The following is a 27,684-nucleotide window of genomic DNA, read 5'->3' on the forward strand; positions in this document are numbered from 1 at the left end:
GCAGACAGTAAAAACAAAAACATCTTCATCTCGAGATGAGGGAGAAGTGCTGTTTGGATCAGTATGCTTCAGCCTGAGCATTTCCATTGGCTTCAGCATTCTGAAATGTCCCGTTGCCGTAATGATACCATATCCTATGTATTTATTTATTCGTGCTCAGCCTTTTTTTGTAAGTACAAGTTAATTGGCAAATTCTGGCTTGCCATTCAAGGCAAAGCTAGGAGTCGGGATTTACGATAGCTTTCTTGCCAGCATTTGGGATTCTGCCAAACAGCTTGCTACTGTGACTTCTAGAAAAAAATCTTGATCTTATGTGACTTCCTTGGGCTTCATGTCACTACATGTACAGGTAAAATAGTTTTCATGGCGCTACTATATTTAAAGCTACCTGCTTGAGGATGTTTCAGTCTGTGTTTTACTCTGTATGTTGTTCTTATATAAACATCACACTAGGGAGGGGCTGTTCTGGTCTCAGCTTTGCATGGTTTAGAGGAAAGGAGTGAATGAATGGGAGGTGAAGTTTCCAGAGAGGGGGACAGTGACTGGAAAGGGTGGTGGTGCTTTGGGATGCTGCTGCAGACCCCTCTAAAGGTGTCTGCTCTTCCAGAGTCCAGACCTGCTGCTCTGAACAAGCCGAGACCAGGAGGGAAAGCTGGGAGCCAGAAAAGGGAATGCTAAAAGTTGCGAGGCACTTCAGCTTCATCAGAGTAGACATACATGCATTCTAAAAGTGATTTTTTGGGATGTTTTCAGAGGTAATTTCTGTTAACTCATCGTGTTATTGCATAATACCTTCTGACCCAGCAACTATATGCTCACAGCTCTTGGGAGTTAAATAGCAATTGCCTCTGAAAGTTCTTTCCCTTTTTTATAGTATTGCTATAGGAGTCTTCATTTTTAGAAATAAGGTTTTTACCTAATAGCTGTATGAACACTATAAACTTGGGTGAATGATAAAAACAGGCTGTTGTTTACTTTGTTGAGTTGTGCTGTTTCTACTCTTATCAGGATATGAACACCCTAAGAGAAAATATTTTTTATTTCTCATAAGTAAGTGGCGTCTTTCTCTTACAGTTACTGCTGAGGTAGTGCCACTGGGAATTCCATTGCTTGGATTTTATAATAAATCTTTGAGAAATGTTGTTTTAGTTCTCATTTTAGCAGGTAGAAATGAGGATCTACTTCCTAATGATAATTTTAACTGTAAATCAAAATAAATTTTCAATTTTTAATTGCAGAGATCTCAAAATCATGAAGCAGTGTTCTGTGGGATACTGTGAAAATGAATAGCATGGGACATTATAGACTAGATTTTTAGATCTTTCTCCTATTGTAAATACAGACTTTTGTACAACCCCATAGGTTCCTATGTTTATCTATAATTCTCTGGCTATATGGGAAGGATTTGGAAAGAATTTCATTATTTTGAGTATTCTGGCATTTTAGATATATTGCATACCGTAATAATCAGTCTAAGTAAAATGCATATATGTTCAATTGTGTGATTAAATATAAAAATTGAAACGAGAAACTGAACAACTCAATTTTTTATTGAATAGAGCTTGGAAGTTTCTTATCTGGGTTAGCTATAGGTATAACTGCAGTCCCAGTATAGCTTCCCAGATCACTAAATACCATAAAAGCCTTAGATATAATATGCATCAGCCAAGATATTTTAAATCTATTAAGCTTAAAACTACTCCTTTAAAGCTGGAAGGACTGCAAAGGCTGTTCTGCTTTTTGTCTTTCCTGCCTGGTGCTTGTTAGAGCACATGCAGAAACTTCAGTACAAGTCGCACATTGATGTCCTCCTGTAGTTTCACTTGTTTACTGTTCAATGCATTTCCTTCTTCCAAGGCTGGAAGGCTGGAGCAAACGGAGTAATTTTTAAACTAAGGAGCTACTTCTTTTTTTTCCACCAGCATGAAAATATGATGTTAACTGTGTCATCAGTAAATAATGAGTATTATTTTGAATGCACCTGCTCATGGATTATGGTGACCGCATAAGCAATATGGAAACAGTAATGGAAAAGTCTTAGGCCACTAAAATTGGTGGGGTTTTTAATTTATTTGTTTCTAATGCAGGAAATCTATATTTAGCCGTAATGGTAGATCAGCTGTGACTTAGGTGTCTGGCTTCTGTACGGCCCTATTCCTTCTCCGGATGACTATAAAGAGTAGTCAGTAGCATCACTGCTGGCAGCAGCAAGAGAGTCAGAACAACAATATATTAGCTAATAAATAATATATGTCATGCTGGCATAATGCAGCTCTGAGTATTTAGGAGTAGGCTGTGATAAGCAGCAGTTGTAGTCTTTACACAGAACCATGGCAATCTACCTATTTACCTTCCCCATGACAGGGGAACCACAGTACACTGCAACATTGTGTGAGAACAAAGCCTAGATGGGGTGTGGGGGGCAAGCAGTTCTCTTAGCACAGCACCAGTACTTGTTTCTGGAGAAGGCTTTATGCTGGTCAGTGCTTCTCCTTGGGAAGTCATGCTTGCTATTGCAGGGTATTCTTCATGCTGCCATTATATTTTGGTATTAGCTTATTAGGAAATAAACATCAGCCCTTCAGGTAAAACCATGTAACAAGGAAATGAATGCAAAGCTGTGCTGATAATTAACCGAACAAAGCTCTCAAACATAATCTTCTTTGATGACACTGGAGATGAGCTTCTCCCCCTGATTGCCCAACAAGTTAAGAAAGAGAAATCAATTATGGCTGTACAATCCAAATACAGAATAAATTTGCCTGAGAGCATTAATAACACATCTCAAGGCAGCTCATAAAATAGTTTTTCACAGTACTTTTTACCAGTAGTTAACTTTGAGAAAATTAGCTGCATTTTTAATACATAGAAGTAAAAATTGCAACCAAACTCATCAACTTAAAATGAGGCCATAATGCTGCTTTTTACAGACTTTTCAGTTGTGTCTTTTGCCCTCTTAAAAGTGTAAGGTTTTGGTTTACCTACAAGGTAAATGAGGTTGATGGCCTAAGATCAGCTGTACATACACTCAGGGTTGATGACCTCAGATCAGCTGTACATACACTCAAATGACTGCATGATGCTGCTATAACTTACAGCCATAAGTTCAGTGTAAATTTACATATACCAGAGAGATCCAGAGACAATTTGAGCAGAAAGTGCTGGCAGGCAGCAGCAGCTAGGAGAATCCCACTAATGTATTTAAGCAGACTCAAAACATTGAACTGGCCTAATTAGCCTTGAATCTCAAAGCTATGAATGACACTATTGTACGTGCTTATCCAGTGGTTGCTGAGATTAATAGCACACAGAGTTGATCTACCTTGACAGCAGTGCCATCTGGAAGGTCTTGCATACTAGAATATTTCCATCTCATGCTTTCTTCATTCTCGTTCTTGCTGACATAGAGTAAATTTCTCAACTGGGTAGGCCTTGTGCTTGAATTTATATTCAGGACTAGCCTGGCTACCAATAGCCACTTTAGTCCTTATTATAGTCATGTCATTAAAGTAGCATTAACAGTGCTGGGTACCTGGCTATCGATAGCCACTTTAGTCCCTATTTAGACATGTCATTAAAGTAGCATTAGCAGTGCTGGGTATATTCTGCTACCCTTGAGCTACAGAAGGGATGAGAATATTTGACTGCTCCAATGTCTTTCTAAATCATGTAGTAGAGGCAAAAATGTCTGGCTTTTGTTCGGTAGCCTTGTGGTTAGGGTACTCACTGAGAAAAATCAAGCTTTTATGCCTTTCTTAGATAAACATGATGCAAAAAAAATATTTCACCTTTTGTAATCCAAGGTTCACCCCAGCCAAAGAACTATTCATACCCCTCAGCTACAGGCTCATGACTGTTCCTTTCTAAATGCTGGCTGCCTCATTCGTGTTCCAAAGGAATGGGAAGAGTTTTTTCCATCCCAGCAGCCATCCTGGGGGTTACTGATACAGCAGTAGCCTACAAAATCCAAACTGCAGGTTTGAGTCACTGGGCATGAACGTGGTCCTTGGGTGAATTTTTAATAACCTGCCAATTACATGAGTAGGTTGTTAGCACCAACTCAAGATGTGTGTTGAAAAGAGTGGACCTTGTTCAGTTCTTTTGAACTGAAACCATGCTTTACATGCCTCTTATAAGAGGAGGTTTTGAGGCTCTCAATATCATGTGGGTGAGTTGTGTCCCTTTTGATCCTGCTTATGCACTGAGCTTGGACAGGAGTCTTCTTCTGACCTGCCTCAGAGGTTCCCAAACCCATCTTTGAACTTCGGTCTTGGATGTTTAATATTAGAAACCCTGAACTAATAGCTCTGATGAAGCACATTTTTTAAGAGGATGCTGTGGCTTTCAAAAATACATTTTGGCTTGATAGAGGTAAATAAATTAATTTATAGAGGCAGTTTTATAAAAACTTTCCTTTTAGCCTGTTTTGATTTCAGAATTATAGCAACAGCAGCATGGGGCTGGGCATGATAGTGAGCCCTTAACTTTTTTCTATTGTTAGGTCAGTTTGTGGGTGAAAAATGTCAACATTCGTGGTATCAGCTGCCTTTAGGCTTGACATTCTGCTTTCCAAAACTTATGCTGTTTCCACTAATGGTAGGACTAAAGGTCAGTATGAAAACGAAGTGTAGCTTCTTCTCTACAATGTTAAACAGGAGTTCCTGAGAGCAGCTCTCCCTTACCCAGCTGTACCCTAACCAAAACACTGTAGATAAGGTCAGGACTCAAAAGTTTTTGGCTTTCCAGATGACTGCTTGTCTCAGATGGCAAAATAAGATGACAAATTGTCATAGGACTTGCACAACAATTTTTAGTAGTAGTTTGTGGTGTTTTTTTGTTTTGTTTTGTTTTTTTTCCCAAGGGATTCAAGAACTCAAAATGGGTTTAAAACCCAAAAAAAGGGTTTAAGAACTCAAAACATTGAAGGGATGAATTCTCCAGAATCAAGCCTAGCCTGAAATTTGTCTTAATTTTTAATGCTGAAAGCTTTTTCTGAAGACTTGGTGATGCTGTGACCTTGAGGACATTTCCAGGTATATACAAAGGCACATGCCAGAATTGACTCATGCAAAAATCAAGGCTTTGATTCATTCCTTCCAGCATCAATGCTTTCATGAAGCACCAAAGACAGGAGCATAGGCTGTACTCCTGCTGGGCAGAGTGACAGGGATGAGGCACACATCTCTTCAGTAAATCTGCCCATCTCAAACTGAGGTTGTTGGCCATATCTCTTCCTATCTGTTGTCTAGGTGTTTTTGTTAATTTTCCTTGATTAAATGTGGGATTGGTCCAGCTAGAAATGGCTCACAGTGAAATCTTTGAGAGAGGCAGCAACTGAACTCAAATGTTTTCGTTTCCAAAGAAGTCATTTAAGAATACAACCATGTTTTCCTTAGTTGTAGATCTAGGATGGTGGTGGTGCATGCTTATCCTTTCAAACATTATGCTATGATTCTGGACAAAGCGTCAGAGTTTTGGCTGCAGTTTCATTCAGAGACAGATAAAATCTGACCCTTCTCAATATGCCTCATTGCTTCAGACATCATCCTCTTGTCTATAGGATAATATTATATATTGTGTAATATTTCCCTCTCTAGAAACGTAGAATCATCATTCAGTACCACACTGTGCAAGCTTTTCTTCGGGAAAACAAAAAGACATCTGTGAAGTTCCTCAGTGCTTTCAGCTAGTTGGCAGCACTGTTATTGGTAGGCAGTTGTAGAAGACAGAAGGGTTACAGAAGATAGCTTGTTCAGAATAGCCCTAAAACTAATTGTTTTAGGACAACTGGTTACAATAGCACCTCCTAAAAGAGCAGATGATGTGTTGACAACCTCCTCCATCATCTTAATGCAGTACAATGCAATAAAAAAAAAGAAGTAATGGATGAATAAATTGCAATTAAAAACTCTGATTTATTAGTAGTAATCTATTTATTGTTATTACTGTATCCTGTATATGTAATACCTGTACATTCTTAAAGAACTGTATGGAAGCACCCATCAAAACTGTGGATCCAGAGTGCTAGTCAGGATATAAGTATGTAGTCTGATTTAGCCCTGAAAATAAGGATCTTACATAACCACATTTCTGTAATATCTGGTTGTTTGAAATTAAAGAAAATGATCTGCCATTTGGCCTCGTACTTGTCTGTGACAGCTCATCTCCTCTAAAATTTCCAGGGAAGGATAAATACGCAGTGAAAGACAGTATCTTTGGCTAAAGCAATGCCTCAGTCCTTAGCAACCGATTGTAAACATAAATAGTAAAGTGCAGACATGACAGACAATTACATCCTAAACAAGAGATGCTTCAACCTGGGGTGCAATGGAAATGCAACTGTTTTTTTAAACCAAGCAGGAATGCATCAGGAATATTTTCTAAGGATCATATAGCCAGGCTTGTCACAAGCACCAACAGCAGAGCATTGCTAATAAGGGAAAGACAGAGAACTGGAGCTGGTCTGGAGCAAACGCTGGTGGTGATCTTAATTCAGTGCTGCGACAGACTGCAAAGCCACATTCATCCCTCACTTGAATCCTCAGTGCTCCAAACCCAGCTCTCAGCTCCAGAGCTGTGGTGAGGTCCTACTCAAAGAGGCCACTTGAGTCCTAAATTGTGAGTCTTGGAGTAAAATTACACTGGACACTGTCAAGGAGCTAGATGATATTTAAGGTCCCTTCCAACCCAAACTGTTCTATGATCCTCTGAGTTTAAGAGCATTTAGCCTTTTGGTGTAAAGTTGTCCACAGTAGTAGACAACTAGTCTAGGAGTATTGGAGTTTAGGGCCCACCCATGAGCCTTTACCTTGAGTACAAGCTGCAGTAAGTAATTGCAAGTGCTGTTGGCATAGTTAGAAAACTCAGGCCAAAACTGCCAAGGTTGTGTGACTGCAAGATTTCAGATGTGTTATACTATCCCTCTTTTTCTGTCTTTGTGTTCTTACCTATTTCTGTCTGGCTTTTCTTATCCAAGGCTCCTAGGGAACATATAAAGCCTCTGAGTCTGCTGCTACTCGGTGAACTTCAGCTCATCCATCTAAAAGACACTTCTGTGCTCAAGATGGTGAGAACAGAGAGTTAGCAGACAGACTGATTTAGTCGATTTGAAAAGTTCATCTATAAAAGGCCCCATCTTAGAGTGTTTCCTGCAGATCTCTGAGACTTTGTGCAGCCAGCGTTTAAATTTTCACATACCAGAAATAAATCATCTGTGAGGTCTTTCATGAAATAGAAATAATCATCATTTTTAGACCAGTTATCCATAGTAACGCCCCAAGAGCTGGTTTTGCAGGATTTATTCTGAAAGTAAGATCTTGTTTTCCACAGACCAACCCATCCATAGCTGAAAGCAGAGCTCTCAGGGTTCAGGCGTGGTTTGGTCTTAGCTCATGGAAGGACCCAGCTCTTTTGCAGTTTGCCACCCACCAGCAATGGCTCTGACCATGCTGATGGTCTAGCATGAGCCAGCCATTGCTCGCAGGGAAGCTCTGTCACAGGAGAGACAGTCTCAGGCTCCATCTTTCCCCTTTCAGGCCACGTAGCTTCAAGTGGTTTTAGCTGTTTGGTTCTGAGGACCAAATCTGAGGACCTGGATCTTGAGCCCAGGTGCTGTCCCTGGTAGTCTGGACAATCAAAGAAAGCTCAGCTACTTCTCCTCTGTGTGTGCATGCGTGTGTTCCTTCATATAGATCTGAATCTGAGACATACACACGATGCTCAGGAATACTTGGACATGTTTCCTGACATTCAGCTGCCTGAATGCTTGCCAATCCTTGACTGCATGAGATGTGATTTCTGTAATGGTGGGGAATGGAAATAATGACCACCTCATTTTTGCAGGATGTTTTTATTCAGAGTTTTAGCTATCACCTCAGCCATTTGTTTAAACCTAAAATAACAGGAAAGCGTTACTAGTAAATATCCTACCACTCACCATTAAGAAACTGTAGGCCTTCATATTTTGAAACAAAGAACAGACGTTTGATAGCTGAGTTGTGGTAGCAGAGATATTACAACAAAGCGGAAGTTGGAAAAAGTAGACTTATACAACCAAATGAGTCAGCATATAAAGCTCTAAACATTTGTTTACTCAGTAGAAATGTATTAATTTGTCACAACTAACTCGCTCTACCTTTTCTTAACTGTCTGTATCCCAGGTTATAGGCCTCAAGAGTCAGGCACTGAGGTGGGCACAGGCTTGTTAGAATCATAGAATATCTCCAATTGGAAGGCACCCATAAGGATCATCAAGTCTAATTCCCTGTTCCACATAGGACTACCTAAAACTGAAGAGTAAGCCATATGACTAAGAGTGTTGTCCTCACACTCCTTGAACTCTGAGAGGTTTGGTGCTGTGACCCCTTCCCTGGAAAGCCTGTTCCAGGGTCTGACCACCCTCTCTGTGAAGAACCTTTCCTAATGCCCAGTCAGAACCTGCCCTGATGTTACACTTACAAAAAGCTAAACCTTGTTTTCTGGTAAGTCTGTACATTGTGTACAGACTGCAGACCTGTATTTTTGTCACGCTTTAATAAGTCACTTTTAATAGCCAAATTAGCCAATGCAACAATTATCTCTGCAGATTGTTTTTGCATTTCAGTGAGCATTTTTGCCTGGAAAGATAAAAAACATTGATCTTATAATTGCCAGACCTGAATAAAACAAAAAAAAAAAATTGAATGGAATCACTCAAATAATTTTGTTCAATAATTTCAAAATGTCTTGTTTTGATTCAGAGCTTTCTTAACCTTAAAAACCCCCAGCACATCACTACATTTATAAACAGAAATCTAGATTAAATAAACGTAAATGTTGAAGACTTCCTTTATTTCTTTCCAAAGCAAAGAAATGAATTAATACAGTCTTGCCTTGCAAACAATTTGACAAGTTTTGACAAAAGGACATCTTCTGACAAAAATGAGTTTTTCTCTTAAAAATCAGAACAAAGTGATTTTTTCCCCTTTCCTGGGGGCCTGTTCCTTATGATACAGCATTTTTTTATAAACAATGTACTTCTTTACTTACAGCACTTTAAATGCACAAGGAGGACATGATCCGACAGTGCAGCATGCTTACATAGCGTAGTATTTCCACCTTCTTTGGTGCAACTTTTGTGGCAAAGTTTGGGAAGGAAGTTTATGACTAGGGCATGCAGAAATAGCTTGGATGTGAATCTATCTGGAGCAAGGTTTTGCGCATGAGTCCATGGAAGGGGCTGGTGCTGCACAAGCCAGCTGGCATGGTAACCTCAGTGTGTGCGGTTAAACTCACCTAGGCTCCAAAGCAGATGGCTGTGCAAACCACTTATTAGGCGCAGACCTTGGAGCATGGTGAATCTCCAGCCATCCCTGCAAATGATTCAGGAGAGTCCTAACTGTGCCATGCTCCGGCAGCATGATGGCACAGGCAACTGAGTTCGCCTGCCAGAGGGTTTAATCTGCTCATGTAGGCATGCCCATCAAACGTGATAAAAATGCTAAGGACTCTGCATACAGTTATCTCAGTTTAAGCAGCCAAAACTAATGGATACTTCAGGCACCGGTGACCTTCATTTCTCCATTATAAAGAAATGGTAGTAACAGCCTCCTAGTGACGTTGAGAAGGGAAACTTTGAGATGCCCTGGAAGTATTCAGGTAGGATAATGAGAGCTCCCTGAGGGAAATTCAGGACTTTGTGTGTAGGGTTGGGCTTGCAGTAGGACATGCTAAATAACATCAGAGGCCAAATACTGAAGGAGAAGGAGGAAAAGGTAAAAAATTACCCTTTCACTCAAAGCAGAAGTCATGGGGAGAATCACTACCATTAAAAGCTGTACACATACGGTGTGAGGGAAGACAACCTTTGTTCTGGCTTTCCCTAGCTTTTTGAGTAGTAGTCTTCGCAGTTTTAACTTTTACTTAATGCAGAGAATTGGCTTTGATTCAGAAGAGTTTTATTCAGTATTACAGGTATTTGCCTACAAAGTAATTGTATTGTTGCAAGGACAGAATACAGGGTTCGTCTGGAGTTGCTTTTATGTATCTGTGGTTAGAATTTGTGTTTCTCCACTGATTGCTAAGCAGTGCTGATGAGCAGCAGACTGGCTCTGCTTGCCTGCTGAGGGATAGTCACAGTTCTCACAAGCCCATGGTGGACAAAGTGCATGGTGGAGTTACACACAGACAAAAGATTAAGGCAATAAATTAGACTGAAAAATATTTTAACCCTCCTTAGGACAAGAATTACAGTATCCTGGATTAAGTGCAGTAGCTAAAATCTAGAAAGTTTATTTAATGAAATTTAAAGGTAACCTCACTTGCATCATTTTGTTATAAAGGAAGATCTGTGTGAAAGTGGATTATAAAGTTAAAAATGTTTGGTGGTTAAAGGAGAGGCTATTGATTATGTTTTTGTTAAAAGCACAGTTAAATACTCTATATTTACTGAATACTCAAATACTCAAGCTCTGTAGTCCAGGCTTGAGAAAAAGCTGTGCAGGAAGAAATTTATATAAAGTATCAGCAGAAAACAAAGCAAGGTGTGATGAAAGGCACTTAGGGAGCAAACCAAAGATTTTTTTATAATTTTTATGGTTTTTTTTTAAGTTGTGTAGTCTGTTACTTGTATGTATTTCAATGAAAGGAACTCTGAAAAAAGGCAAAAATAGCCCTCACATTTTAAGATTCTTCATTTGGGAAAATGCTTTCTTTTCTCTTGATCCTTTCAGAGATTCATGTTGTGAATGCTGGTTCATCCCTTATTACATACATACACACACAGCACCTTGGATCCAGTCTTCTCAACACTAAACTTAGTGTTTTTTTCACTGCTGACTTCAGTATGACAACAGTTAACCAGGATTTTTAAAACTTTTCAGAAAAGCCACATCTCCTCAAGTAGGAAGATGCAACCAGTAATTATACTGACAAATCAGAAAATGTTTTATCAGCTTTAGACCAGTCTTGGTGACACTATAATTTCACATTGTTTAGCAAATCTGTGTGGTAACTACACTGCACAAAAGCTAAACCAATGCATAGTTTTGTCTATCTTTAGTTTTTGTAGTCAGAAGAGCAAATGAGGATATGGGTAACTGAAGATTAATCAGATCGAGTGCTTGATTTTTACTGTGTTTTACTCGATATTGCTAATATTAGGGTACAAGTATTAATTCGAAACAAGAAGTCATCCCTGAGATTCAGTGGTGAATAAATTAGAGAACCTCTGTAGAAACTGCCTGAAGACTTGTCTGATTTCATGGAGAATGACAGAACCTCTCTACGAATTTCTTAAATTGTTGGGGTTTGTTATGCAAGACATCCTTTAAAGGCGAAACATCATTGTACATTAAAATCTAAAGGGATTTTTTCAGAAAGGATTGTAAATGCTTCCTCTGTGGAGAAATATCCTCTCATAACCACTTAGTGTTTATGTGGTTGTCTCTGTCTCAGAAGACTGATCAATGCATCACAGGCCACTAGGAGACACTTTAGTGAGACTTTGCAAAGATTTGAGTCCCCCCTTTATGAGAAGCCCCCCCATCAACCCTTCCATCAAAGGCAATGAGAAAGAGGGTCAAAACAGAGAAAAAAATCATCCTAAGACAAAAAAAAGCAAAACGCAAACCAAACACAACAAAAAGGAATATATGTTATGTAAACCTACTGATGTCGGGCTTTGATTTTGATGTGACATTTATCTTTGCAAGTGAAGTTATCAGCTTATCTTTTTCATGAATGAAGGTAAATGTTACAGGCTTAAACCCTCATGTAAATAGGCACAGAGGTGCTCTGGGTTGCGCTGGTAGATCAGGAGGGAGCTTCACAGTGCAGTGCTGGAGGCAGGGTGGAAAAAGGCAGAATATTTTAGCTCTAGTGTTTTTTTGAAGTAGATTCAGCTTTACAGTGAAACTGCTAACATGCTGCTCTATCAGGCTGTTGCCATCATAGGGGTTAGTAGGCAGTGAGTTATCAATCAAGCAATAAAAAAAATAAATAGTCTAGCTGTAAATATTACTCTGATGGGTAATTTTCCTTTTCTCTGATGTTTTTGAACAGGGATGTCTGTTAATACTTCTATGATACATGGCTGAGCCTTATTGTTATGTTAGCTGTTGGTGAAGGAACTTCTAAGGTTTAGATATAATGAGGTTTAGTAATTTTCCACGAGAAACGTAGTCCACACTGTCATAAGCATTTCAGATGACATGCTGAAATAATTCTTTGCTTTTCCTGATACTTCTAGTAATTATTCTAGATCCTTGCTTTTCTGACAGGGATCTAGTCTTTGTGACCTTCTAATTCCTTTTCAGATTTCCACCTTTTTTCAAGGTGAGTTTGTACTCATTCTTGTGCCATCATGGTCCTTTAGTACAAATGGTTCTTCTCCCTCCCTGGTGTTTACCTCTGATATATTTAACAATCCCTTCCATCACAACCTTCCTGCTTACTCTGCAAAGAGGATCAAATTCTTGTTCACATCAAATGCTTTTTTAAGCTGGAGTTATTTCACAAAAAGCAAACAAAAATCCCTCCACCAAACAAAACAAAAGAAAAAAACAAGAAAAAAACAAACCCCAAACTGTTGTATTGTTGATTTGGAGAGAATGGGAGGAGGAGATGTCAACTTAGGGAAATTACTAAGGAGGACTTTCCTACCTTGGAAGATAAGCTTCTCTAAGCATTTTCAACATTCTTCCTTTTTGGGCAATTGTTTAAGCGCTGTGTCAGATAATTATTTACTCTAGTAGAAATAATAGGTGGGTTTCCTTCCTGTTTGATAGTGATGCTCCAAATGTGGTGATGTACAGTTTCACTTCAGAGTTCACTGAAGCACTAGGCACAATGAGTGAGGATGCACCTCTGTATTATTAAAACTGAGATTATTGATTCCTGTCATGCAGTCTTGTCCCTGGAGCAACTTAACAGGTGAACAAGTGGGGTGCAAAGAGCCTTTCTGAGGAGCCAAGGAATGGTATGCACAGGCCTTGCCTATATAACATGTATTACTGGTCAGTTGGCTTCAGAGAGTCAGGATTCTTTTAACCTATTTGTAAAGACATCAGCACAGTCTAGTGCTAGAGAATTTAACTTGTCTGGATGGCAATTCAGTTGTTTGGTGAGTAATGTTTAGCCATGAAATAATACAGCAAATCAAGATTTGAGCTGGGGGAGAGAGGGAAGCAGTTTAGTTTCACAGGAGATTTTGATACGCTCTAATTGTTTTACTCAGTTTCAGTATCTCCCAAATTTGAGTTTTTCATTGAACGGAAAGGTTTTCCCTGTCTCACTTTTCCCTTATGGTTATCCCTTTAATGTTTCCATTAGCACACCTCACAAACCAGTTGGTAAGTATTCAGATTAAGCTAATATGACTGTATCAGAAACGGATTAAACAAACCAACAAAAGAACAAGATCTCTGTACAAACTGTCACGGTTGATTTTTTATGAATGCGGAAATGCCAGTGAATTTTTTCCTTTGCTTAAACATAGTGCTCTTAACTGTTCCAGTTGTTCCAGCGGTTCTGTATAGTACCACAAAAGAGTCTCACTATACAGAGAGCAAATTACCATCATTAAATTTTCATCTGCATATGAAAGCCTGGAAGGAGAGAGACAGAGATTGGGGAATATATTGTACATTCTGATTCTTTGTCTTTTTTAGCTTCAGGGATGGAGCTGTCTGTCTGAAGAGGACTCTGCCCAAATACTTGTAGTCTTCAAGCTCATTCTCCTAAAGACTCTGGTGTCACAACTGCACCTTTTTCAGAATGGCTGAGAAGGCCCCACCTGGGATCAACAAAAAGTCTTCAAGGTCCACCCTTTCTCTGCCTCCAGAACCAGTGGAGATCATTAGGAGCAAAGCCTGCTCGCGGAGAGTTAAAATAAACGTTGGTGGGCTCAACCATGAAGTGCTGTGGAGGACTTTGGACAGACTTCCAAGGACACGATTAGGAAAGCTCAGAGACTGCAATACTCACGAATCTCTGCTAGAAGTATGTGATGACTATAATCTAAATGAAAATGAATATTTTTTTGATCGACACCCAGGGGCTTTCACTTCCATTTTGAATTTCTACAGGACAGGAAAACTACATATGATGGAAGAAATGTGTGCTCTTTCTTTTGGCCAGGAGCTTGATTACTGGGGGATTGATGAGATATATTTAGAATCTTGCTGCCAGGCAAGGTACCATCAAAAGAAAGAGCAGATGAATGAGGAGCTGAGGAGAGAGGCCGAAACAATGAGGGAGAGAGAAGGGGAAGAGTTTGATAATACCTGCTGCCCAGAGAAGAGGAAGAAGCTCTGGGACTTGCTGGAGAAACCCAACTCATCTGTGGCAGCAAAGGTAGGATAAACAGTAGGCTTAATGCAAAGACAGTAGAAAATGGTTTTGTGAGCCATGTATCTGACATGGAGGATTCAACAACTTTCACTAATATAATTCGAGAAAAGAGGAATCTAAAAGTCTACGTAACAGCAAGTGAATACACCCAAATCTGTCCTAAAACCCACTGAAATCTGCAGAAGGAGCCCTGCTGACTTCAGTTGATTTTAGGCAACTGCTACACTTTACTTTTGCTGTCTTATGACAGAAACATCTGTGTGATTGTTAATGGACTGTATATTAAATGCTTTGATGAAAATACAGCTAAAGGAAACTATCTACTTTTTTGTTAAAAAAAAAAAAAGCATTTGGTTATGAGACCTATGTGGTTCAGTATTGCTACTTGTCATATTACAGGCATTGCTTAGGTTTGGTACCAGTTTCTTCTAAGGTGTGCTGGATAGGTTATCAGACAGTAGTGTCAACAGCTGCTGTCTGGCATGTTTTTTTACACTGGGCAAGAACAGCAGTATGTTTTCTCTTATACTGTATGTTTACAATCAAGAATTGGAGTGCTCTGTAAAAAATTACTAAAATACAAAAGCATGTATACACATAAATATATATAGTATTTATATACATGTATGAATGTATACGTATATAAAAATATCTATTATAAACATACATATATATGTACAAACATACATGCATACATATATATATATGTAGAATTTGCATAACTTCAGGCAGAAATGAGGAAACATTCTAATGAAGCCTAGTTCCAATATTGCTATCTTCAAACAGGCAAGCTGGCAAAAGTCTTACTCATGCAGTGGAGCAGTTTACCGTTGTTAGGGACACAGGACTGCACACATAGATGTTGGTACTGCTATTTAAAAGAAAGATTTTCTTGCTTCTTGAGGAACTTCATTGTTGTATTTGTGATGTGATGTACTATTTAATGTGAAGTAAATTGTGGAAGTATGTTTCCAGTTTGAACCACTGAAAGTGAAAATGTTTGTTGTTAAGCTTAACTGTGGCATTATTTTCTTCTGTTGTTGATTTGTTCTTGGATGCAACCCTCTTGGACTTAGGTAAGTATTAAAATAACATGGTGGAATGGACAAAAAACAGAATCCTGGCAAAGATTTCTCTTGCAATAGCAACTTCTGTAATCAAGGTGAAATACACTTTTTTTTTATTAATTCTATATTTTTCATTGTGGGCTGCTGTTTAAACAAGGACTTTTGTAAAAAAAATATTTGTCATGCGAGGATATGAGGTTCAGAACTGGAATAAAAGCTTATAGGAGAAAAAAGAAAAGAAGGTATTCAGAATATTTTAAAAACTATATGAATACATTTTCTGCTTCTGAGATACATATTCTGGGCCATATGTTCCTCTCCAGGAGAAGGAGCAGAGGGAAAGCAGATGGGCGTAAGTTGTGCCAAAAAGGGTTCAGGGAGGCCGTGTCACACACCGTGATCCTCTGGTACAAGCTAGCATCCATCAGCAGCCCCAGCACTGCTGTGACACAGCTGCAACACAGCCTGCAGGAGTCAGGGACCAGCTTCTCAGTCCTGCACAACTTAAAACATCAGTGATGTGGTCTCTAACAGACCTCTCCTCCTCCTGGATGCGGGAGGAACTCCTTGTGGAGCCATGTGGCTGGGACGTGCTGTGGGTGAGCTGGGAGATATCCCTGCTGTAGGCGCTGCCTCAGTTACCTCCCACACTATACCTGGCAGGCAGATTTGAGGGGAGAGAAAACTCAAGTGTTAGCTTGTGGTATCTTTTATCTCTTGTTTGTTTTTTTTTTTACCATAGAAAAGAAGCCAATTACCTAGAGGGCTTGAGATACATGCTTAATTAGTGTTTCCCTAAGACTAGCTAGTAGTCAACACAGTAAGACAGACCAGATGAAAAGGGCAAAACTGAAATACTGGTTCTTAGGTTCTTTGCCTGTGACTCACATTCATTCATTCATTCTTTCTTTTTTTTTTTTTTTTTTTGTGGATAAATGTATAAATATAGCACAGTTAAACTTGCATGAGTGCTTGCCATTGACCAAACTCTTCTCATGACTTAACAGTGCCCCGTCATTGAAAGGAGTTAGGCCAACTCTGAGCTTTTAAGAAAATCCCCCTTTGGCCATTGAGGCCAGATTTCTCCCCAGGGTTTGCAGATGAAAGTGGCCATTTCTTTCATTTCCCAAGATATCTAAATGCTTACTTTTTACCTTTTTATTTCCCATTTTTCTTGTCTGCTGGTTTGATTGCATGTTATAGTTTTATGTATTCTTGCTACGGGGAGTTTCACATTGCATTTTTATACATGTTACAGTGATTTTCATTGTTTCAATTGTCTCCTGTCTAAATTGATGCCATTTGATGTGGTTTCTGTGATTCGACAGCTGGAAATCACCATATTACATGTACCTGGTTTCTCTTTTTAGTGACCCTCAGTCAGTAAATATATGTTTGAGCCAAAATTATAGTCAGATACATCCACGGCATCTCAAGAACATCTGTAGAAACTTGGCTGAATGGTATAAGAGACAGCAAAAAACTGTCTCAGTGCATTCAGACTTGGAGAACATAAGCAAACAAGCAGAGCTGCATGTAAAACAAGATATGCTAGAATCAGTTGCATGTACTTCCAAAGAGTCTGGAGCCATCACAGACTGTATTAGGCTGTGTGGCAAGGTTTTAACTGAAGTGTTTGGATAATATCACTTTCAGATTTCTTACCTTTTGTTCCATTATGTGGTGAGTTGCTAGTTTGTCCTGAAACAAGAGGCAGAACTATCTCTCTGCTGTTGGACTAGAAAGGATGGTGGAATTTTGACAAAGGGTACTTGAAAACAAATTGAGGAAATATTACTATGAAGTTTCAAATTCAAACGTTCGCTCCATTTCAAACTTCCATAGAAAGCGACTATGTCAATATGCATAGCTATCCTGCAGATGTCTGTTCAATCATTCATATCTTGTGTAGCGGTTGATGGAAACAGCTTGTTTTTAATCCCTTTCATATAAAAGATTAGGAATGTGAGATAAATGCTCGGATGTGGTTTTGATATGTGGCTATGTCTTGTCACTCCTCGATTCTACTAAGATCCCTTCTAGGTCTGATTCAAAGCTTACTGAATTAAGGGCGAGTCCACTTTGGATTAGGCATTTTAGGACAAATCCTGCTCCTTTCAAGGTCAACAAAGGTTCGCCATTGACTTCACTCACAGCAAGGTGACATAACAAGGTGAGAGTGTATAAGCAGCAGGTATTTTATCATAAATAATTGTAAAATAACTGTGACAATAAATAGAAGAGAGAAATAAGGATGTATGGCAAGAAATTATAGTTGCCTAGTAAAAAAGGAATATTATGGTCAAGTACTGTTGCACAATACAGGCATACTTTACAATGAATTTTTTTTTTACTTTTAGTATGTGCAGATATGCGGCCTCATCTCAGTCAGACAAATATTCTGCATCTCAGAAAAGTCCCAAAGCCTGGTCACCAGTCCACAGAGTGTTGCAGGAGTATGGCATTATTTAATTCACAGTAATATCTGAGCCTTTCAGCCAGGCATTTATTTATACTTACTGTGTAACCACTATTTTGTGAAAGCTACCCTTTAAAAACGTTATTTTACTAATGCACAGTGAAGCTAAACCAGAACAAAAAAATACTTTGAAACTTTATTCCAAAGAGGTCTGAAGCAGAATAGATCTTCTCCAGAGCAGGGTGATGGTACATCTGTTTTTCTCCAGAAAAGTCTTGTCTTTCACCTTCTGGGAAGTAAAAAAGTCATCATTTGGTTTTCCAATTGAAGTTGCTGGACCTGTAACAGCTCCCTTAGAACAGCAGCAGATCTGACTAACTTATCAGTAGTGTGAAAGTCCTCAGCGTATAGCAGAATGAGCATTGATTTGAGTGGATGTGAATTGACTCAGCACCCTGCTGAATTGGGATATTAAGGATGAACCTAGCTAAGCTGATGCCTATTTAACTACATCTGTGCTATACTGTTCTGTGCAGTGCACTTAAAATCAGAGGGGCCTGACTTTGGAATGACTGTCAATCAAATAAAACCATAAATTTAGTGTTTCTTTCAAAGTGTTAATGCATGAGCTCTTCCTTTCAATCTTGTTTAGAGAATACAAGAGCTTGGTTCTTTTCTCACGCTTGTTTTATATTACTAAAACTTACTTAGATTAAATACTAAATAAATATGGAATGTTTCTAATGCAGATGATTTACTGTATATACAGCGTGAATGAAGTCAGAAGTAAGTGGAATTATCTAGAAGAAATGGAGAGCCTATGTGTGCCTAAAGATACTGGATAATGACACAACCACCTTTAATCTACAAGAGTGTTTTAAGTACCTTATGGTAATGTTATCAATAACTGTAACTCAGATTTTCCATTTGGTATTTCATATCAAAGGTTGGGCTTTGGCTAAAACTAGAATGTAATAGCTTGGGATTGATTCTACAGGTCTTTCTTGTGCAAGGCATTCTTTCTCACATGAAGTGTTTCCTTAAACCTCAGTGTGACTATTACCTGCTCAAGCACAAAAGGTAGTGTAAGTTAGTTAAGTCATTAAAAAAATTACTAGTCAGTCACACTCTGTCCTTGATTTTTGCAAACCCCTGTTGATGCACGTACACAGAAGTGTAAAATATTGGCCTTTGTGGCTTTGCAGCATGGGGTTTGCTTTCTTTAAAGTTACATGAAGCCTGATGGGATTGAAAGTGTTCTCTCTTAATTCTGTTTGTTTCACTGCATGGCTCATTTGTCCTTGTATTATTTTGTTGAATACTTTTTTCTTATGATTTGTTTCCTGGGTTTTTTGCTTTGCATTACTGACTGTGACATGAGTATTCCTCCTTTGTGAAAAGCACACTAATTTATCAGCTGTGGACTGTGGATTACAGAAGGTATAATTACCCCAAGCCTGACTGGAAATTGTGTAGTTGGTGTGCTGCATTCAGTAACTAATACCCTCGGTGAAAAAACATCCTTTGGTAAGGAAAAAGAAAAAAAAAAAAAAGGAAAGAAAAAAAAAAGGCAACATGAAAGAAGAGATTCAGGCCACTGATACTTACCTAGCTACCAGGTGCATTATGGCTAGGCTTGCTACAATGACTTGAGAAGAGAGGCATGCCGATTGTTCATTAGGTTCCTGATTCTTATTTTCTGTAAATCTGTTTTATTTATAATTCACACTGATGCTTCTGTCTCTTTAGAATTTGTAGAGCAGCATAAGAGTCATGTTCGGGTAAGTGCAAATTGGCAGAGTCAGCACTTCAGAGCAGTATCACAGAATCAGAATGGTTTGGTTTGGAAAGAACCATAGAATCATAGAATAGTTAGGGTTGGAAAGGACCTTAAGATCATCTAGTTCCAGTCCCCCTGCCATGGGCAGGGACAACTCACACTAAACCATGTCACCCAAGGCTCTGTCCAACCTGCCCTTGAACCTTAAAGATCATCTAGTTCCAACCCCCCTGCCATTTCAGTATTCCTTTGCAAGTACTTATAAATTATCTCCTAGATTGTCACACAGTGTTCATTCAGGGTGAACCTTAATGATACACTGCTGGTTCTTGGATTAAAGGTCACATCACAGGTTCAGACAACTTTAGAAGGACTTTTGGCTGGTTGGTTGCATTGCAAAGGAGAGCTACCACATAAGAAAAGTGTCTGTCAACAGCTGAATGTTTGCACTTGGAGTATTCAAGTGACCAAGTGAAATAAATACTTTTTGTTGTATTTTCATTCTTTTTTATATGAACAAAAGACGTATATTCTCTTCTCAGTTTAGGTTTACATATTGTGTGCCATCCTTTGTCAATATTTCTCTCTGCAAAAGCTTATATTCTATGTGCCTTCTCATCTAACTGTAGACCAAGGATGAAGATGACTGAGAATTAAGACTGACTCTTTTTAAAGTATGAGGAATAACTTTTGTACTATTTAATATTTGTTGTATTGTACGTAATACACCTCAGAGCATGATAACAATCATTGAAGATGAGTGGTGTTTTCTAGCTGATGTGTGGGTTGAACTTCTGTTTGGCCTCTGGTTTCAACTGACTTTTTTGAAGAATCCTGTTATGAGCATTCATCTGAATGTACTACCAGGAATGTTATAGTTTGCATCATCATTTCCAATACTTTAAAGACGTTTGTGTGCTGAAACTAAGTTATGGTAAAGCACAGAGGATGGTCAGTGGTAATAAATGCCTGTCTTCATCTAACTTTTGTTTCTGGGCAGGACACTTATTACCATTCTTTGCTTTTAAGATGAAGTTATTTTTTGTGCCAAACAAGAAAGTCAGTCAATGTAACTGTAAAACAAAGAGATTATGTTTGATCCTAGTCATGTATATTTAATAACTAAAGTGTTTTAATGTCTTGAAAGAGAAATGAATATATTGTTTTTTCAATAGATATTATATCAAGGAACACAGTAGACTGGCAGTAGTTAATTGAATTTAAGAGCTTGTGTATGCTTACTGCTAAGTTGGTCATTAAAAGATTATTTACCTTTTCTATGCTTCTTACTTGAAGTATCATGTAACTCATGATTCAGCATGTTTGGTCAGCCTAAGTATTATGAGAATGGAGCTACAATCTGTCTTGTTCTGGGGATGTTTTATACCTCAGTTACCTACAGGTTCACTCCAGCCCTGAGAAATTATCTGTGATGTGCTGTCTGAAAGGTCTCGCTGTAAACTTACTAAAAGAAATTACTAAAAATTTCTATCGGAATAAGATGAGCAAAATGTCTTTTGAACTGACCTGCTTATTATTTACACTTAATTATCAGGAAATCAGATGCTGAAATTTTGGAAGCAGTGCCAGTGGCAAAGATACCATGACTTATATTCAGGCAATCTATCGCTGGCTTCAAGCACTGGCCAAGGAATATCCCATTCACTGCATGAACAGCAGGAAGAGATATTTCTTTCCTGGAGCTGTCAGAAGGGGCTTTGCTGACTCTGGTTTTATGGATACATTAAGGAAAATTAAAGAGGATTCATGATGAATCTTGCTAAAGGGGGAAAAAAGCAAGAATAATTATTTTAAAAATGGGGAAATTGATTCTCCATATCTGGAAAGAATATATAATTGTTTTTTTTTTTTTTGCAAAACAAGTTTCAAAGTAAAGACTAGAGTGTGCCTGCACTTGTGACACCATTCACAGAATCACACAGTACCTCTTGCACATAGAAATGTGCTAGGATTTAGAATATATGAGATTACAGTGCATTACCAGCAGGTACAATCTGTGTAAGAATAGCTGTCCTTTGCCACAATAAATAGCAAGCATTACTTTGATTTACCACAGTTGCATGTGTCCTTCTTAAGTTAGGAGAACAATTTAACTCTACAATGACTCCTTTTTTTACAGCTGCTCATGTCCCTTTTTTAATAGCTGTTACCACCAGTTCAGTATAGAGCAGCATCAGTTGCATATACCGTTTAAAACATGTACTGTGGTATTTCTGGTTAGGGTGGTAATGTTTTGTGCATTACAGCATGCCCCTCAGTAACGTCAGAGGCATCTCGCAAGCTGGATTTTCAGCTGTGACATGTCACTTAAGTTGTGTCATGCCTGAGTGGACAGACCAGGGTATTATGCCTTTCCCTTCACCCAGAGGCAGATCATATGTCCTAAAAATGTTGCATTTCCGTTCCGTGTTTTCAGAAGCAGCTGCCAGTGCATTGTCTTCTCTCATGTAGGATATTTGGAAACAATCAATGTCAGGGACATGCACTAATAAATTAAATGATGTTAAGGTGATGTTATTTGAAGGATTATCCAGACCAGATCTGTTGGAAGCACAGGACTGCCCTGACTGGCTGGGTGAACAGGCTTCATCTTGCTTTTGTAAAGCTGAGAGCAAAACTAATCTATATGATAACCCACAAACCGGCCTTTCTGTTTGAGTCTCTGATTTTGTTGCCATATGTAGAACAGCAAAAACTGCTCCCAAGTGTCCAGGAAGCTAAACAGATTTCTGCGTGTTACTTATTTCAGAAAAAAAAAACAACAAACCCATGGTGTTTATTATAACATATGGCAGACTCATGAGTTTTCTATCTGATGAAGATATGTGAAAATTTGACGCGTAGCACTGAACCCCAGGTCCTTTGAGGGAATACTGAAAACAAGCATGTGACACTGGCACAGCTGTTTCAAAGTGACTTTGAGATCAAAAAAGTATCCCAGTAGAGTCTTTTTATGAGGCCACCACAGTCTGCTCTTTACATGCCTTGGCAACTCTGTCTTCGGGGATGCATGCAATAAGGCTGGGTTTTCAGGTGGGGATATGGAAGTGTATATCCATTTAAATGTACTTGATTTGTAGAAGCTGGGACCCAGACAACACCCTACATTCGAAGTTGTTTGATTAAGTACACGGTATCCTTTCCACATGAATGTTACGGAATTATGAGTGAGGGAATACCTGTACTCCACATACCATAACTGAGACAGGTCTTCAAGTGTTTTTGAGCAACAATAGAAAGAGGCAAGTTGTCTTTGAAAAGCGCACTTAGGCACTGTGATCGTGATCATTAAGTCTACATATTAACAAAGTAGTTCTTACTTCCAAAAAGTCTGTATGGGGTTATTGGAGCTTCTAGTCATGTATATCCTATGTGTAAGTATATGTAATATTGACAGCTGAGCCTTTTTTTTAACACAATATTGAGGAATGAGAAGTGTGAGATGGTGCAAGCAATCAGAACATTGGTTTTGTCTCAGTACTTAAGTGCCTACAAACTGCTTGATTCATGTTTGCTGAATTTTCAAGTCGTCTTGTAGCCACTTGTTATAAATATTCATAGAGGATTTCTTTTAAAATATAGGGAAAGGCAAGAGCCAGAGCACAGGATGCAAACCTGAAGTCTGAGTTCTCTGAGACTCAGGTTCATTCCCATCTGAGAACCTTTTATGCCTGCAGTTTATGGGAGATGGTATTGTGTTCTTCTAAGCTCCTGCCTAAACACTGGCACTTCACTGGAGTAATAAAAAAGCCTTCTAGGATTATCTGTGTTTTTCTGTTCTAGCCTCTAAAAGGCAAGTTAAATGAAAGTCCTAAAGAGCAAGGTTTCTTCAGAAAACAGCTCTTAAAGGGAAATCTTTTCTCTCCAGGCAGTAACGAGGTTCAACACAGAACGCCAGGGAGCATTTGTTACCCAAAGCTCAGTGTCTTCACTCATCTTTCATTGGGTTCCTCCTGATGTAACCACAAGGGTTAGACATTGCTTTAAATAGCCCAGGTATGGCGCATGCCAGCTCTATCCCAAGGACAGCCAAGTGGCAGTGACAGTTTCAGGTGTCACTGGCCACCTGCAAAATGCCCCATTGGAAGGTGTGGCTGCTGGCTTGTTTTGGAGCAGTCCAGCTTGCTTTGATTTAATGTATTGCATGGAATTTCTGGTGAACTCCCGAGATAGTGCTGGTTTTTGTACTTCTTCAGTCAGTCAGGTTTCTGTGACAGACCACAATGGCATCAAGTTTGGTTTGCAAACTCCTGTTCACACAGTTTCTTTCCCCAGCACTGTAATCTCCTTTTGGATTGCTTACTGAAGGCTCCTTGGGTGATCTGTCTTTTCTGCTTTACTGATGCCTCCACCATTGTGTTTGGCTTTGGGGGAGGTTTTTCTGGGGAACAGTCGATATTGCTAAATTAAAGTAGTTAAGGTTTTGCAGGCTGCAAGATCATCTAGAAGTGTTACAGGCTTGTTCTGAGAAGAACTGGGAACTCATTTCCATTTCTGTTATTTGCACAAAGTCTTTATATTTTCATATATTATCTTTTAAATATATTGATACAAATTCCTTTGTGGGGTTAAATGCCACTTGAAAAAAAAGTTACGAAAGTATCTTGGTCTGTGTTCTGTGTGTGCGTGCATGCAAATACATTTTGTGACATTATAGCACAGAAAAACTTGGTTAATGCCCCTGTTGAAACATATTGACTTCAAAGCACTTTAGACCATTCCTACCAGCATTTAGCCCAAAAAGGCAAAACATCTAATATGAAAAAGAGTACACAGGTATGAGGCCAGGCCTGTTTGACTGAACCTTACAGAATTCTTTAGAATTGAAGGAGGAGGGACAAGTGACTTAGACATAATTTAGAGCTGAGACCGTAAATTCAGGAATTACCTGATCAGAAGCCTCTTCTGTACTTCAGGCCAGCATGGTACAGTCTAGTCTGACAGTGCCTAAGGTAATTGCAGAAATGGTAAGCACTTACAATACTGTGGCAGGAATTATAACTAGCCACTTCTGCATCTCCAATTCAAATGGTTGGAAACACACTTAAAAGCTCTAGGTAGGGGTGGGTAGGCCATGCTCATGAATCCAAAATGAGGACCAAAAGCCTGGAGTAGTTTTGAGATCTTTCTACTGTTTTCCCCTGTGTCCTGGCAGAACATTTAATAACCCTTCACACTAAGCACAGGTGGCTTCTCATACCTTTCCTTTGGCCCATGACCTGCATATGGTCAGCATTTTTGTTTTCATCTTATGATTCAACATTTTCTATGTCATTTTACAGTCTGTTACCTAACTGCAGGTCTGTGCAATGCAATTTGCTATATTTGACGGTGTTTAGCTGAGGTCCAGAGAGTAAGCCATGAGGCTGAATGCCCTGTGGATCACCTTGATGAGCAGCCTGTGTGTTGGGAAGAAAGAGAATGCTTCTCCAGACGGGATTAGAAATCTAGATTGGTGTTCTCATACTTCAATAAAGGATACATGAAGGCTGGAAGTTGAAGACAAAAGGATGCTGTGTTTTCACGCTTGAGTGAGGTTCATTATAAAAGACATTTTAATCAGAGGGGGAATGGAGAGAGAGAGAGAGGAGCGAGTGGTTAAATCATTTACATTTGTCATGGTTCTGTTTGGCCATTTTGAGTGGGAAAATTCAGTCCAGTATCACAGACATACAGATAGGTGCAATTTCCTAATTACTAGTTGCATTTAGTTTCCTGTGATAAATGCTGTATTTCATTAGTACTTTTGCTAGCCAGAATTTGACCCTCAGATCAATCTTTGTACATGCTTCAGTGAACCTAGTTTATTGCAATTTGAATTTTAAGTTGACATATTCTGCTATCTAATGCTGAGGTTGGTGTGTGCAGATTTCATTCTAAACTACATATGGAAAATTAACCCCAAAATACTATAGGTGCTGCAGTAACAGTGAAATGGTGAATAGTTCCTCTTAGCTTTTCAGCAGCTTCTTCAGTCTGTTGAATTCAGGAAGGACAAGTGCAGTTTGATATGGACTTGTATGTGTAATTTGGGATGAAATAAGTACGCTGAAGAGTCTTTTTAATTAGAGTAGCTAACAGAGATGAGAAATCTTGGACTGAAGAATTATCTGTTTGATGAGAGAAAACAATGAGGGTTAGATGTGTTCTTTAGGAAGCATTCTTAGTTAATGCCAGAAGTGACGGGATGGTTGGACAAGTCTTATTACAGTATTGTGTCACTGGTGTTAGTAATGCCTGCATGGAGAACAAGCTCTTCTGAAATACATCTCTGAAAGCAAATGAGTTTTCTCTGAAGAGAGCTGGTGTGTCTGCCTCACAGGTGTCCTTGCCTCTCAGACTGATTTTCATCATCATTTGATAGTACTCTTTTTTGCAGTTTAGGCAGGTATGAAATTGAAAGCACAAGCCTAATCTTGGAAATAATCATTACTGCACTGACTCTCTGTATCTGACACATTTCAGCAATACTGCATTCATGTTAATGTAACTTCAGCATTTATAACTCCAACATCACCTGTTTTCTCCATAATTTGATTTAAAACCAAAACCCAACCCTTAGCTAAGCCTGTGCTCCTGAGAAGGAGCCTGTGTGTGACAGAGTAGTTAACAGGGCGCAGTTGCTAGCAGGGTTTTATTGCTGCCAGTCTTTCACTGAGGCATCCTCCCCAAGGGCTTCTCTGGAAAGGCACGGTGCAGCTGCAAAGGGCAGGCACAGATGTCTTCTGCATGTGAAGTCAAGCTGAAAGTCGGTGTGCAAGCTGTGAGAGAGCCCGTGCCACTGTGAAAAGGAGGCACAACTGCAAATTAGTTTGATGCCTTTGCCCCCTCCCTCTTCAGAAGGGAGGATGGGAAGAAAACCTTCAAAAGCTCTGAATCTTTCCCCATATTCCAGTGAAAAGGAGTGTTTTCTCTCAGGAATTAGGGTGAACTGTCTGGAGGAGCAGTGCTTCAAAGGCATACACTAACTGGGGGATGCCTTTGACAGATCAATTTACCAAGAGGAGTACACATGGTAATTGTTCTTGTTCTAACTGGGTGACCATGGATGGAAGAAGCAGTTCTCTCCTGCATGTCCTCTACTGCTTGGCATAGGCAAGTAGCACTTACAGACACAGAAATGCCAGTGAACCTGCACAGAGGTACACAAGTAAAACTCAGAAGGATGGAGGTTTTTAACTGTATTTCCACTTTTTATTTCCCATGCCTGTATAAATACAGTCTTCTTTTCCCTATTATACATGCATGAAAGGAGTCATTCATCAATCAGAAAGGATTCGGGCAGAAAAGAAAAACCACAGTGCTGTCTTTCTGTTTTCTTAAGCTCTATATAGAAGAATCTCGCAATATTTTTACTATTTTTTCTTAAATGTTTATTTTTTTATTATTACCATAACTGTTGTTTTAAAACCTCTCTGAGGTGAAACCTTCCCTTCAGTGGGATACCTAAGTATCTTGAGATGTTTATAGCAGAAAGACAAACACTGTTTGACTCTGGTGTACACTGCCATAACATTGATCTTGTGTGTAAGAAAAAAAGAAGATACATTTCTCAGTGGATGAAAACCCCTGATAAATTTATACAGTGATGTCAAATATATTGGCATTCATTGTTGGGTGAGTTGTCGCAGATAAGGTAGATTTCCTAGGCTTAAGGGTGCTATTTTGAAACACAGTTGCTGTTAAAGGAGATTTACAGTACTCTAGAAAAATGGGAGCGAGACAGTAGATCAAAATGAAGCGACAGAACACTGAGCCAGGTTGTGTCTGAACAGTAAAAGCAGTCTGTTCTTCCCCTTACATGCAAAATCTGTAGCTGCAGGTAAGCCAGGGAATGCTGTTTCTTTTGCACAATAGGGTATATCTCCACTATAGTCCTTTGACTGTAGGAATCCCTCTGGGCTAATGGGCTTGGTGATGAGAGCTCAGCCTCTGCACTGCAGCTTCAGTTGCATGGAGCCTTACCACAGCAAAGCATTGGGAAAGTTGAGGCCTATGGATGAGGGTTTGCTTCCTGGGGCTGCTGAGCTGCAGAATGCTTTGGAGACAAGCTGCCTTGGGGACAGAGC

The 27,684-nt window shown here is 39.2% G+C and overlaps 1 protein-coding gene across 1 annotated transcript in view; it reads left to right on the plus strand.

Moving 5' to 3' along the window:
* Positions 1 to 27,684, plus strand: part of KCNB2 (potassium voltage-gated channel subfamily B member 2) — a 189,774-nt gene that overhangs the window by 2,180 nt on the left and 159,910 nt on the right. The window contains exon 2 of the mRNA XM_057426203.1: positions 13,647 to 14,331. Coding sequence (XP_057282186.1) covers positions 13,753 to 14,331 — 579 coding nt within the window. The 5' untranslated portion in view covers positions 13,647 to 13,752. The remainder of the gene's footprint in view (positions 1 to 13,646; positions 14,332 to 27,684) is intronic.

This window comes from Pezoporus wallicus, unplaced genomic scaffold (assembly GCF_028554395.1).
Source record: "Pezoporus wallicus isolate ANWC-B61680 ecotype Strahan unplaced genomic scaffold, APGP_CSIRO_Pwel_v1 contig_4131, whole genome shotgun sequence".
Taxonomy (NCBI): Eukaryota; Metazoa; Chordata; class Aves; order Psittaciformes; family Psittacidae; genus Pezoporus; species Pezoporus wallicus.